We start from the raw sequence: 14,969 nt of genomic DNA on the forward strand, positions 1-14,969 counted from the left end.
TTTTGTTGATAATGATAGCTAATGTTTATTGAGCACTTATTTCGTACCAGCTGCTCTTGTAAGCACTTTAGAAGTATTAATCCATTTAATCATCCCGTAACTCCATGAGATATATAAGCTATTATATTCTCTATTCTGTAGATGAGGAAACAGACACAAAGAGGTTAAATAACTTGCCCTAAATCACACAGATTAATGGTGAATGCAGAGCTTAAACCTACTAGTTGTTACCATTGTGATTTTGTAACAAATACTCTCTGCTGGATCAGACATAATTCCTTTTGTACTCGACTCATATGTATTCAAGGGTCTGATAGGCAAGTAGGACGTTTTCATGACGTAGATCGATCGTGGAGAGTCCTGGTTGGTCATTTATCCAATTAGGTGTGAGAATTGCCTGCTCCTTTTCATTCTCTCTCGATTATTTGAGGAAAATTTTATTTTTCTTTTAATGATACGCTACACTTACTGTGTAATCAGTGCTTATTTGTTATCAAAGTTATACTTGAAGTTAACACATTTATCTAAAAAGCTTTTGATTAAACAGAACATTCCTCTGACTTTGCCATCTGCCTACCTATCACTCTTACTTCCTAGAGGCAACCACCTTCAACATGTTTAGTTATTTTGTGGTTGTTGTTTCTTATTTATAACAACTTCATATTTTTCAACACTATGCATGCACTGATTTATTCTGATTTATCTGTTTTAGGCATTATGTATTGACTTTCTGTTGTGATTATTTACTATTAGCTCTCTTATACTGCATGCCTTTTTCCTTTCTGTCAATTTTTCCATTATAATTCTATCACAATTTTTGTTTCAATCACTATTTGACGTTATTGTGATTTTCTAAATATTTCCTGTTGAGCCAAGAATTATTATATAATCATAATTCCTTTTGTATTCAGCTTTCCTTCATGGAGTTAATGATTGCCTTAGTTTATTTTGCTAACATTTTGTCATACCTATAGCTAAAAAAAAAGATGCCAGCAATCTGTCCAACACCTATCAATCTTTTTCTCAAACACTGACACATTAATAATACATTGCCTCTTTTTTTTTCATCTTCTTGCCATTGCTCTCCATATTCTTACTTCAATTTGGACTGAAGACTCTCTTGGCCTGACACATAGCTATGAGCATGTGATTTCTCTTTGCCATGTTGCTAGGCCTTCTTTTCCTTGGTCAAATCCTTCATTTTGCTAAAGTACTTTCCTCAGTTGTTCTCAAACAAGAATGTAAGGAAATGAATGCTTTGAGTCCTTCTATGTCTGGAGATGTCCTCATTTAATTCTGTCTTTTGATTGATAGTTTAACAGTCTCTGTAATTCTAGGTTGACAGTCTTTTCTCCTTAAATTCTGAAAGCATTCTTCTAGCCTCCAGTCAGTTTTAGAAAAGCCCAGTACCATTCAGATCTCCATCATTTTGTATGTCATCTCTCCCTCTTTCTCTCTATTTTCAATGTTCCATAATTGCGTGGCCTACTTATTTATTACCCTGGACACTTGGTGGGCGCTTTCCATCAGACAGCTCGTGTCATAAAATTCTGGAATAGTTTCTTGTACCTTATTTTAAAATTTCTTCCCATGCATTAAAAATATTTCTTTTTCTTTTAGGTTTTCCTGTAAGGCAAATGTTGAACTTCCTAGATCATTGTCTTATTTCTTCTTTTCTATGATTCATTTTTTTGGTTTTTTTTTTTGGTTTTTTTATTATTTCGTGACGTATTTATCATTCTTATCCTCCAAAACTTATGTTGCTTTAACCAATATATTTATATTTCTAATTTTCAAATGCCTCTCTTTATCATTATTATTCTTGTTTATATGAATCCTATATTTTTTCTTATGTCATGATAATATTACCAATAGTATTTTTTTTAAGTTTTCATCTGTTTTTTTGTATTATTTTTGCTTATTTTGGGTTCCTTTTTATGTTTGCTTGTTTTGATATTCCTCTTCCATTTTTTGACTTTTCCCAAAGACTTTAACTTCATTAAAGCAGAGGTTATTTTATTCAGCACTTAGAACAGTGCATTGCACATATTTGATGCTCAATAAATATATATAATACAGTAATTATAATTCATGATATATAATATAGTAATTACATAGTATTATATATTATATAATTATCTATAAGTATAATATATAATAATATATTATATATATATTATTATATATTATATAAGATGGCCTAGACAGGACATCTGCTTTTCTTCATTTTCAATAAATTAGTTGTATGTGATTCAATAAATTAGTTGATTATATCCTCAAGGTGTGATAAGTCATGAGGAAAATAATTTGCTGTGGGAACTCTGACAGTAATAGGATGGTAATCAGACTGAGGAGTTTGGAATGATTATACCCACTCTTTGTCTATTTTCACCAGAAACTCCCCAGACAATTTCCAATTCAGTTTCACATACATATTTTTTCAAACTTACCTCTTCTTTGACTAGTTAGTTCTCTTCTAAGTATACATCTAAGCAAGTGGTGGTAACTTGAAGGTCAATCAGGAAAACAGGATGAGGGATCTGTCTTTTATGAAAATTTGCTTCCTTTGAGAATTTTTTTTTTTTGATAGAAAAAGATGGCAGATTTTCTCTTATAAACCGTATGTTCTTGCATTTCTGATATCTGGAATCAGCAGCTTGCCAGAAACATTCCTATCAAAAGCCAGACTAACCCATGAAGGTCTCCAAAGAAGTCTGTTCTGATTACTGAAGATATTGAACTAGTCCTGACTTCAAACAGTAGATATTTCCTCACTTTAGTGGTATATGACAGCTCTATTCATTCCACAATGTCAAATTCTTTGGTTTTGGCCATTGGGTATTTATGCATTTCTGGCTAGGGAAGCAGAGAAGCCTAATTTGATTCTGGAGCCAAAAGTTTTTAGGCCGTGTTCCTTTGGAACTTGGACTGGAGGATTTTGGCACTGTGTAAAGACTAGGACAGAGCAAGTAGTCACACATAACTAACTGACTCAACAGAGCATATTCAGGGAGAAAGATCATGCCTACACATTGTATAACCATTCTCCAAGGCAGACTGACAACACCCTGAATTCAATCACCCTTAAATAAACACACAAGGAAAGCACAGCTTTAACATACCTTCCGGCACTGCTCTCTGATGCTGCCTGATTGGGTTGAGTGCCATAGGCCAGGCTGCAGATGTAGCCATTACTGTTGTTCTTGCTTATGTCTGTCTGCTGTCTGCTAACAAGCATTCATATGCTTTGGATCGTTAAAGTCACAACCTCCTATGCCAATCTATTCCTCTCCACGGGTTTGCTGTAGATTAGAAAAAGAGATGCTATTTCTGCTTCTTTTTCTTTCTATTAGGACCTCTAGTCAGGCTTATTTCTAAGGTCTGAATATCATAGCTTGCACCATTGCCCCCATTGAGCATATAAATTGTGTTCCCATTAAGCTCGTTCTTTTTGCCTGACTTATTTGGTTTGCTGTTGTATGTGTCTTTTCAATGCGAGGCAAGTGATTTGTGCTGGAGCTGCGACTGACAAAAAGTGCTGTAACTTAAGCTATTTCCTGGTGCCATTGGTATCTATGAGGTCTGCTGTACTTACTTCCATGCTAAATTTCTTCTGAAGGACTCCAGGTGGTCGAGATTTTCACAATCCAACCCATTTCAGTGTTAGAACTTGTCATATGGGGCTCTGTGGATTCTTCTCTTTCACCTTACTGTTGGTGGCAGGTTGGGTACATTTGTACATCTACCTGTACAAGGCCACATGTGTCTGCAGGTTTAATCAAAGGTGGAGAAACACAAGTTTCTCTTTCAGAGAAGGCACAGAGGACAGATATTGGAGAGAGAGAGAAAGAAAAAAATTGTCACTTGTAGTATTATGCAGGCTGCCCATCTAAACCCATCATTGCCTGGCACCTACAAACTAAGGGCAAGGATCCAGCCAACTTGTGAGTGGGCACTATGCCATTTGAGCAGATGGGCAGGGAAGTCGGCAGCCAGTAGACCATGTATGTGCATCAACGGTGGGTGTTGAGGGCACGATTCCCAGAGGAGAATGTCCTAACAGCTGTCTGGCCTGAGCCAACATACTTACTACCAAGGAAAAGTGCCATCATTCAATCCTGCTGAGTTGGATTAACCTTCAGAACTAAATCTGCTTTTTCGGCAGCAGAAGGTGAGTTTGGGGTCTGTGAAAACCTCAAAGAATAACTGAGGAAAGGAAACTGGAAAGATACAATTATTAAATAATTCACTAAAGATGCCGAGGGCATTCATATACATGTTTTAAATATGTGACCAAAAGTCTGTTAATTCTTGAAAGAATGTCATCGTTATTAAAAGCTTCGCCTCCCACAATGCTTTTAGAAGTGACTTTTCCACACAGGCAGAGCATTTTCAGTGAGTTAGTATATTTCTGCCTTTGCATTAAGAAATAATGACGTATGAAGAAAGGTGTCAAAACACAATAGAAATCTTACTGTGGGTATATATCTTTGTAAACTTTACATATATGGATCAAACTTGATATACCATGGATTACAGCTTCCCAAAGAAGAGAATTTCTTCTTCAGTGATTGAGCATACACCTGAAAAATAAGAAGTAAACTTGATATTTCAACGTAAGCCCTTCTGGGCAATGAAAGAGACTTTATATTTGAGACTAAAAATAAAGCCTGATTCTAATTTGTTGAGAATTTCCAGACAGTTAAACTTCATGAAATTAGAGGTAGATTGTTTCTGTCCAACATAGCCAAATGGTGATTTGACAATGATTTGTTTCATTTGGCTAAAGACAAGTAGACCATTTTAAAAATTTAGACCCTCAATAATTGTTTATTTGTTTCTTGCTTTTTTTTTGAGGTGTTTGTGAGATAGTGTTCTTGATATTGTTTTCTGTTGTCTTGAATCTTTTTATTTAAAAAATAAGATATGACTTGCAGTTGTGGAAAAAATGTCAGTTTGGCGCAAGTGTTCCAGATACTCATCTATATTTTCTTAATCTACTCTCTAAGCTATTTCCTTTTGTTTATATCAACAGAGTAAATATCTCTGTTACGGAGAGTAAAAGAGATGAATATGCTATTTTAACTGCTAACAGTCATAACTTGAGCTACGGCTCAAAAAAATTCTACAATGCCTGAGATCTAACACCATTAATAGTATAATGATATTATGAGTAGAATAAAATGTTTATGTGTCTATTTTGGCCCTTAATTTCTCATTTATCAATTTAGAAATTTAAGGCTAAATACAAATGAACCTACAGAGAAAAAAAGTAAACTAAAAATTAAGACAATACATAAATGCACTTTGCATGAAAATAAATGCGTAAAATCGTATTACCCAGGTATCTCTGTGTTTCATGGTTCTGTAGTTTTTATCTTAAGTGCACATTTGAAAGCTAAAATTGTGGTGTGTCCAAGTTCCATATGAATGACACCTCTCAGTCTGAGAAAATTCTTGGAGAGAAACATTCTCCTGAAAACATGCAAAAAGAAATGAGAGAACTAAAGAAAATAGTGTTTATCAATCAACAAGGAAGTGTGCACTGTAGATAATTGATTTTTATTTAAACAGGAAGGTGCGAGGTAGTTTGATTTTCTTGTTGAAGGAACATATGTGTTTGGAACTAAATAAAGCAAGGGAAAAATATTAAGGAGTTAGAATCACTCCAGCAAGTGCTTCCCTTTGGCTATCCGGGAGATGGGAAAATGTGGTTGAAGCTGAATTTAACTCAACTAGACTTACCTCAGGATTGAAAGGCTGATAAGTGCCTCAGGTGACCTAGATGCTGACCAAAGAGTATTCAACAAATTAAAAAAAAGAAAAATGCTGATAAACTTGAATATGTCCTCCAGAAGGTTTTTGGATCTTTCCCTTTCATTTTCTGCAGGGGATAAAAGAGATAAGAGAAAGTGTCAGAATTCTGACTGGCAATCAAAAGAGGCTTATGGAGAAGCCAAAAAAAAAAAAAGACATTTGCTTATGGATGCCCACTATAGTGACTGAATGATATTGTGGGCAGACAGCAGAGGAGAACATAAATGTTAAACAATATACTTGTGGCACATTAATAAGGAACAAAGCGGGAGAATTTGGTTATGGTTTATGTTATTACCTCCCATTAGGACTCTGAAAGAAATATTTAGTTAGCGGTAGAATAATTTTGAGACATGGATGAATTTTATACATGTCCACAAATAGGTAAAATTAGAAGATTAAATGCATGATAAGGTAACGTTCTCATATCTTTTCTTTTTTTTTTCTCAAAAGCAGTTACCTACCACATACACATGAATAAAAAACTACAGCCATCACTTAGGTTAATGTTAACTATTTCTAAAAAACTAAATTGTTGTGAGTACAAGAAATATTGACCACGTCTCCACATTCAAACAAAAAGCTTCACTAACTTTCCTTAATTTCTGATTGTAATAGCTTTAAGAAAAAGAATTTGGCAAAACAAGTGAAGATTTGAACATAAGAATTGGGATACACCAAAAAAAAACTTTTTGAGAAACTGTGAAGATAAAAACTAAACTTAACCACAGATTTATTTCTGTTTTTCATCCAAGTATCCAGGGAGGTTGCTAATGGGAGGTATGCCTCAGAAAATGAACATGTCTGTGAAAATGTTGGAACAAACTAATGCTTTTATTCAAGTGATTTTATTTCAATTCTAAGCCACAAGATATAAACTTTCATCAAAAATGGTAATCTATTTAAAATCGGAGCTATGTGGAACGTTTCATGTTTATGTATAACTTTCATAGTAGACCTTCCTACACAAGGAAAATAATATGCGCAAATTCTGTTATTTTTATAGTTTGTAATATATCAAGTACTAGTCCCACCCATCAGTTTCATATTCTTTAAATAGACAAAAATGAAAAAGAAATAGAAGAAAAAAAGAAGACACTTTGAAAAAGTGATTTTTTAATTTCTCCTTTTGGAGGAAAAGATATCTGAAAAACTTAATCATCACGCATATTCTAATAAGAAAAAAAAAGAATCTAAAGGAAAATATTCATTGCACATCCTGAATACGTAATTTTTCCGCTTTGCTTTGCACAGTTAGAAAACTAATGTACCTGGGGAGGAGCAGAGAAGGAGTGGAGGCAGGGAGAGTGGTGGGTGGTCAAAGAAGCCACAACTCTTAGATTTGATCTAAAAGTGCTGCAGTGATATATTAATCTGATATTGGGTTCAAAAAAATCCAAATCAGAAGACATTTGTATTTCAATTTTTTTCAATGGTAGCTACAAATCATTTCTCTTTACTGGACATAGTAAATCAATAGGAAAATGGCATCGTTGAAAAAAGGATGAGATCTGACTCTTTTTTTCTCTTCAAAGGAAAGGTTGCTATCAACTGAAGTATTTATTGTGAAAGCTTGGTGGCTTAGGATGCAGAATACTGTGATAGAAAAACAGTTTAAGGCATAATCGTGTCACCTCAAAAGAAACCGTTAGGCAACATTCTTAATAAACAGGACAGAGAAACTTGGAATTGTTAAGGTCTCCTTTCGCTAAAATACTGGAAGTAAATTGAGAAGTAGCAATTCATAAAATTCTCAAATGGGAATTGTAAAATGATATTAAAACCAGCATTTCATAATTTAAGAGTATAAGAACTAGCAAAAAAAGAAATCAAGCTGTGAACACTTCAATATGTGATAGATAGACATACATGTCCACTATGTTTAGAGGGAAGATCTGTCTACTATTTCAGAATATTTGGAAACAAAAAGGAAAGCAGACACACATAAAAGCCATATTTTCAGGCTTCTTCAGAAGAAATGCTTCTGTAATTCACAGAGAAAATAATGGATTAAAATAAAGGTATCAAGCTACTGCTAATATTATTACTGCTATTCAAGTTTTCCAAATCCAATGATTAATTAACGGTTCCTGAAAAAGTGAAAAGAACCTAAGACCAAACAATGGAGCCCACGTTGCCAGCATTCTGAAACTTATCCAGAAGCAATTTGCAAAACAAAATGTAGGTTTTTGATAGCAGACACATTTAAAAGTTTTGAAATTCTGGAGAAAATATTAGGACTGTCTAAAACAAAATACTCTCTTTGATAATACTAGTATAAGAGATATTTTATAATATCAACAAAAAAGTATATTTTGAGCACCTCCTATTAGAAATTACTGGTGAATTTACTGGCTAAAATGAATAGTTCATAAGGACATCTAATGTCTGAAGTGAGAATGTTTCTCAAGAGAGTGTCCCATCATAATTTGCAAAATTATCAGATGCTAATAATAAGCTATTGATAAATATTTATATAAATCCTTTAGAATTTTGTTATTTATATATGGCTTAGGAGAGCCTTTTTTTCCCTTCAAGCTTACCTCACGAGATTTTGATTGACCTCAGTTTTCTTTATAATTATTATTTCAATTAAGTATATCACGTAAAGACAGCTCTCTTGAAACATCCTAATTTTTCCTGATATCCATGCCAGACAATTGAGCAATTTTGGATCCAGAATTTCCTAAATCATAAGTCTCAGTCAGTATAATCTGATCTGGGATGATAACATATTTCTGTGCCTAATGCTTAACTGAGAAGAGCATTAATGCAAAAGATAGGTGATGAAATTTCTCTTTTTTCCCATATCTTCATAACTTGGTTGAACATGATAGATTGGCTAGCTTATTGATTTAGGAATGATTAGCAATATTACTTCCCCTAAAGGAATATTAAGATGATTTATAACAGATTTGAAACCTGATTTCTAGCTTCCCGTGTAAATGTGCACAAATTTATGTTTGTCTTCAAATTTCTACCTTAGAAATATCCACTTATGCACACAGGGGATCTCAACTTTGTAGTTCCCCAAGAATTTAGTGACTGTCTTTATACATATACATTTATATTGCTGGAGAAACAATGAAGTGCAATAGTTGAGGGCTTAGATCCAGGTTAAAATATCACCCATGCCTTCTACTAGCTATGGATTTTCAAAGTTACTTAAACGGTCTGTGTCTGTGTTTCCACATTTATGAAAAGGGAGTAATATTACCAACCTCTTAAGATTTAAATGAGAATTAAATATGTTAATATATGCAAACCACTTAGAACAGTGCCTGGCAAATAATAAGCACTCAATGAATGTTAGCAGACAGTATTATCGTTGTATCATTTCTCAATTTGAATTCTTGTTTATACCATGGAATCGATGGTTTCTCTCAAGAGTGAAATAAGTGTGTACTCAATAACTGGTCATTTCTGTTCCAATTTCTTCTCATTAAAATTTGTTTTCCAAACTTCAGTCATTCACTTACTATGTTTGTGGGTTTTCTTTCATATTTCATGCACTTAAATAACTTTATTTTAACGAATAATGTATTCATAATACTAACAAATGACTCTGTGATGTGATACATTCTTCTACTAAAACTTAAGATTATATAAGTAATAATTAAAATTAGAACATTCATCAGCTAAAATAATCTCTTCTGCCTATGGCAATATGTACACAACACATTTTGAAATATTGCCTTATGGGAAAGCATTCTATAGGTGACTAGAAGAGCAAACTTAGAGGATGCTGGGCTACCACACCCATAAAAGTCTAGCGGTGGTAGGACAAAAGATGGCATAGACTTGGCCATAAAAGAAATGGTAAGACTGACACAGGTGAATGCCCAGATGCCAATTCATCAATATTGTGGAGTCATTTCCTTGCCGCTACTTTCTCTAACGCTTAAAGCTTGAGGTACTCTACATGCCAGAAGAATGACTTTTATCCTAAGACTAGAAATCCAGCAAGGTTTTGAGAAAACGGAACCAAAACTTCACCTATCCCAGAACTCTTCCACACTTGTAAGTTTAAGATAAGACACATATATTAAATTTTCATTGAAGATTATAAATCCTCAGTAATAGTAATAACAGTTAATACTTAAGTAATAGCTCAGAGTAGTAAGTTCTAAATGTATAACAATATAAAATAAATTCCTAGTTCCTTAAGAGGATTAAATACTAAATATATGTATTTGAATAACAGATGTACAGTTTTGGTTTCTAGGATCACTCCCATTAACTAACTATTCTGCTTCCAGTTTTCTCATGCAAAAGACCTTTCATTTTAACATTAATTGAGCATCAACCATGGTCATCCTACTTAGGGCAATGCCAGCAGCTGTAAAATTCTCTAAAATACATGATGGCTCTCAGAAATAGAAGATTATTTCTTACTCTATAACAGTTAGAAAGAAGTTTTCTACAGGATCTCTTTGTACGCCCTGCAACTTTTCTCTAAGTATAAAATTATTCCAAAATAAAAAGTTTACTAAGTAAAACAAAGTGATTTTTTCCTGGCTCGTGTTTAGCTTTGCTTGATATGGTGATTCAGGGACCAAAATTCTTCCATCTTTCGTCTTCATCCTCCCATAGCGCCTCATTCAGTGTTTACTCCCCACCAATGCGTGAGAAAGAGAGAACACGGAGGGGAAGCTCTCACTGGTCAATAGCCTTGGATGGGGAGTGGTTCTCGTTCTTTCTGCTCACTTTCCATTGGTCTGGTCTAGTCACATGGCCACTCCTAAGTGCACAGCAGGCTGAGAAATGTAGTCTAGATATGTGCCCAGGAAAGAGCGGACAGAATTTGGTGGGTGACCATCAGGCTCGACCACAGTCCTCCCTCCCATATATTAATTTGCACCTGTCTTCCAACACTTAAATACACCCATCCACCCCCTCAAAGGAGACAACCAGAAGTCTCACCCAGTTACTGTGTCAAGTTCTATTTTTCCAGAATCTTTGGTGATAAATAGCTTTCTCCATCAGGTCCAATTTCTCTCTAGGGAGTTAAGGATTTAGAACTCGAGAAATAAGCTTTGTCCTGCTTTCCTCATCACATCCAACAGACAATGGTGAAACAAGAACTTGATAACTGGAAAAAAACACAAAAAATCCTCTCATTTGTAAAGGAAAGAATGGTAAAAGGCCAACAGTCGCTGGACCAAAATGATGATTATATCCTGCTGGGCAGGCCCTGTGAGACCTCTGCCCTGGCAGCAAAGACAGTTCCTCGCTCTCCTTTATGGGAGAATTCTCCATGTCCATTGTCCTCCAGGGTTTCTGGCTCTGCTTTCTGGAGGCTCTTTCTTCTGAATTATCCTCCACGGGCCACATCTGAAATGAGTATGGAAGAGAAGGGCCTCCTTGAAGGTTGTACTGCCTTCATAATCTAGTTTTTATGGAGCAAATATGGGATTCGAGGTTTGTAGAGTCATGAGTTTTTTAGTCCAGGCTTTTTGTTTCTTTGGTAATATAATTCTCTCAAAATCTTAGTAGATATTGATCTAATCCCTTCAGTCAGTTACATGTGCCAGTAACCAGGGCCAAAGACATCCAAAGTTCTTTTCTAGACATAGTACTCAGGCCTGCTTTATTTCTTCATTCCTCACACTCATGTCTCTCTCTTTCTCTCCCTCTCTCTCTCACCTCTCTCTCTCTCTCTTTCTTTCTCATTCTTTCCCTCCCTTTCCCCTTCTCTCCCTCATGAAAAATACTGGAAAATTCCTGTTTATTGAAATAGTACTATTAATGAGAACTTCTGTTTAGGTTATCAAACAGTACAATATTTAATTATAAATTCTTCTCTTTCTCCTTTTTCTTTATTATAGATTCTATCTATAGTGCTTCTTTAGGAGAAAGAACAATAAAGCCCTTTTAAAAATTTGCTCCAAAAGCGCTTATTGTGTGATTATTATGTATTTAAATACATCTGGGTCATAGTAGAAGACATGAAAATTAATAGAACATGGACTTTGAAAAAGCTGAGCTCACATCATATCATAAACACAAAGTGTTTCAATATTAAATATTTTTATAGCATTGCAAATCACCTGAAATGTAGAGATGTAAAACAATGATTTTTTTATGCTAACAGATTGTAGTCAAAAATTCAGATAAGGCATAGCAGGAAAAGCATGTCTTTACTATACAGTGTTTGAGGTCTCTGCTGGGAAAACTTGAAGGTTGGGAGTGACAATGGCTGGGAGGAGGAATCATCAGGACATCTTTATACTCACATGATTGGGGGTTGATAAAGACTGTTTGCTGGAACCTCAGCTAGTCTGTCAGCCAGAAAACCTATGAGGCCTCTCCCTGTGGTCTCTCTGTGTGGAGTGATTTGGGCTTCCTTACAACATGGTGACTATTTTCCAAAGGTGAGGGTTCCAAGATTGGGGGGGGGGGTGCATGACATTTTTATGCTTTAATATTTGAAGTCATATGGTGTCACTTCTACTGTCCAAAGCATTTATTTCTCATTTTATATCCACTTTATTCACCTTCTTGAATGAATCTGAATATGATTACTTTCATGTGCATTCTTACTGAATTATAATCTCTGCTTCCTGATATTCACACCCTTGTGTGATCCCTTCTCCTTGAGTGTAGACTAGAATTAGTGACTTGCTTCTTTAAAGCTTTCTTTAAAAGAAAAATAATATGATAGTATCAAATATCAATATTTTTGCAGATATCCCGACACAGAAGGAATCATTCACAGCATGTCTTGAAAGATGTCATTCCTCCATTGGAACAATTGGTAAGTGATTGCTTCACTCCAATGCTGTATTATTTATCTACTGCTATAAAATAATTTACCCCAAAACTCAGCAATTTAGAACAGCACATATTTTTATCTCATGTTTCTGTGGGTCAGGAGTCTAGGCATGACCTAGCATGGTCCTCTAGTTCAGAGTCTCTCAAAAGGTAGCAATCAAGTTTAAACCAGAATAGGGGTCACATCTGAAGGCTTGACTGGGGAAGGATCTGTTTTCCAGCTCGTGTACATGGTTGTTGGCAGGGTTCAGTTCCTCCAGGGCTATTGACCAGAGGCTGCTCTCAGTTCCTTGCCACTTGGGTTTCTTCAGCATGGCAGCTTGCTTCTTCAAAGCACACAAGCTGAGAAGGTGAGAGGGTCTGCTAGCAACCAGGAAGTCAAAATCTCTTGTAATCTAATCATGGAGGTATTATCCCATCAACTTTGCCACATTCTCTTGGGCAGAAGCACGTCACTAAGTCTGGTCTACACTCAAGGAGAAGGGATCACACAAGGGTGTGAATATCAGGAAGCAGAGATTATTGAGAGCTTTTTGCAAATTTTACAGTTTTCTTTTTTTTTTTTTAAGGAAAAATTAATCCTTTACCAGTAGAGTCTAAGTCCCTGAGAGCAGGGATTTTTTTTTTTCCATTTTTGTTTATTGTTGTGTCCTAAAAACTAGAAGAGTGTCTGAAACATTGTAAATAGCATGAATGAGTGAAATATTAGAGATATATTAAAAACACATGATCCCAACTTTTCTGATATATTCTGATACATCTTTCTGTTAATGACCTCCTTTTTGATAAATATAATGCCTTTTTTCTCCATGCTTATCCTTCCTGCTATGTTTCACATTGGTCAACGTGATTCCAGTTTCATTGGCTCACCAGATACTGCACTATGATGACTTTATTCCTATTTATCCCCTGCTATTCCATTCCTGTATCTTCAGGCTTTTTCATTCTCAACACTAAAAATATTTCTTTTCTTTGTTCAGGTCTCTTCTTTTCTTTTGTTTTGCATATTCTAGTTCCCTTATCTTCACTCCAGCTATTGCTTCGTTATTCTGCTATCCTTTAGAAAAAAATTCCTTAAAAAGATTGTTTACCTTTACTGTCTCTAATTTCTTCCCTCTCTTTATCTCTTGAACCAACTCTAATTAGGCTTTTATCCCAACCACTCACCTCCTGTCAAGGTCATCAGTTACTTCCAAATTGCTAAATCCGTTGGTAAAGTCTCAGCTCTCTCCTTCGTAGGTCTATCCAAGAATTTAAAGATTTATTCTTTTTGAAACATTTTCCTCACTTGGCTACCAGTAAACTACTTTTTCATGGATCTCCAGTTAATTAAATGGACACCTATTTTCCATCTCCTTTGCTGGCTCCTATTCATTGGGAGCTCAATTCTTTTCTTCTTTCTCTCTATATGTATTCCCTAAGGTATTGCATTCGGTGTTATGGTTTTGTATACTGCGTTACACTAACTACTTCTAATTTTCTTTCTCCAGCATGGACCACTGCCGTAAACTCCAGTACCGTATATTGTGGTGTTTTCATTTATATGTCTAACCTACATCTCAAACTTAATGTATCCTAAACTGATCCTGATTTTTTCCCAAACCTATTTCTCTTAGTCTTCTCCATTTCACAAGATGCCAACTGCATTCTTCCAGGTGCTTCAGTCAAAACTCTTCAAGTCATCTTTGACTCCTTTTTTTCTCTCAGAGAAACAAGGTTTCCAGTCTCCACCATAGTAAAAGCTGAAAAACGTTTGGCGATTCACCAGATCCTACAGTTCCTAGCTACCTCTCTGGCCTCACCTCTCCCTCTCTTCTCCTGGCTCATTCTGCTCCAACCAAGCTGACTTCCTTACTTCTCCCACAGGGCCATGCCACCTGCTCTTTCCTCTGCCTGGTACGAAATAATTCATTAGGTGCCCAGAAATTTGTAAGGCTTATTCTTTCATTTGCTTCACATCTCTGTTTGACTATCACCTTTCTAGATAAGTCTTCCTAATCGACCTTAAAAACAAATGAACAAACAAACAAACAATGCCACAATTTCCTCCACACTCCTTCTCTCACCCAAATTTTATTTTTTCCATAGAACTTACCACCATGTGGCATACTATACAATTTTTTTTATATTTGTTTGTCATCTCGTTAGAATAGTCTATGAGGACAGCAGTATTATCTCTATGTTCATAACTCTATTCCCATGATTATAACAATTGCTAGAACGTGGTAAGAACTCAGTAAACGTGTGTTAAATAAATGCATGAATGAAACAGCTAATAGCTGTTTTTTTACTTCCAAGCTTATAATACACAGGTCTATACTTGTATACATTGTCTTCATTATCTCATCCTATGTCTTGAAGTGCTGATTAGTCATTTG

The 14,969-nt window shown here is 35.2% G+C and overlaps 1 protein-coding gene across 2 annotated transcripts in view; it reads left to right on the forward strand.

Annotated features, from left to right (window-relative positions):
* The window catches only part of ARHGAP15 (Rho GTPase activating protein 15), a 588,967-nt gene that overhangs the window by 56,488 nt on the left and 517,510 nt on the right, over positions 1-14,969 (forward strand). For both annotated transcript variants that reach the window (XM_058548899.1, XM_058548898.1), the window contains one exon: positions 12,506-12,574. In XM_058548899.1, the coding sequence (XP_058404882.1) occupies positions 12,506-12,574 (69 nt within the window). The remainder of the gene's footprint in view (positions 1-12,505; positions 12,575-14,969) is intronic.

Source organism: Diceros bicornis, chromosome 10, assembly GCF_020826845.1.
Source record: "Diceros bicornis minor isolate mBicDic1 chromosome 10, mDicBic1.mat.cur, whole genome shotgun sequence".
In the NCBI taxonomy this organism is placed as follows: Eukaryota; Metazoa; Chordata; class Mammalia; order Perissodactyla; family Rhinocerotidae; genus Diceros; species Diceros bicornis.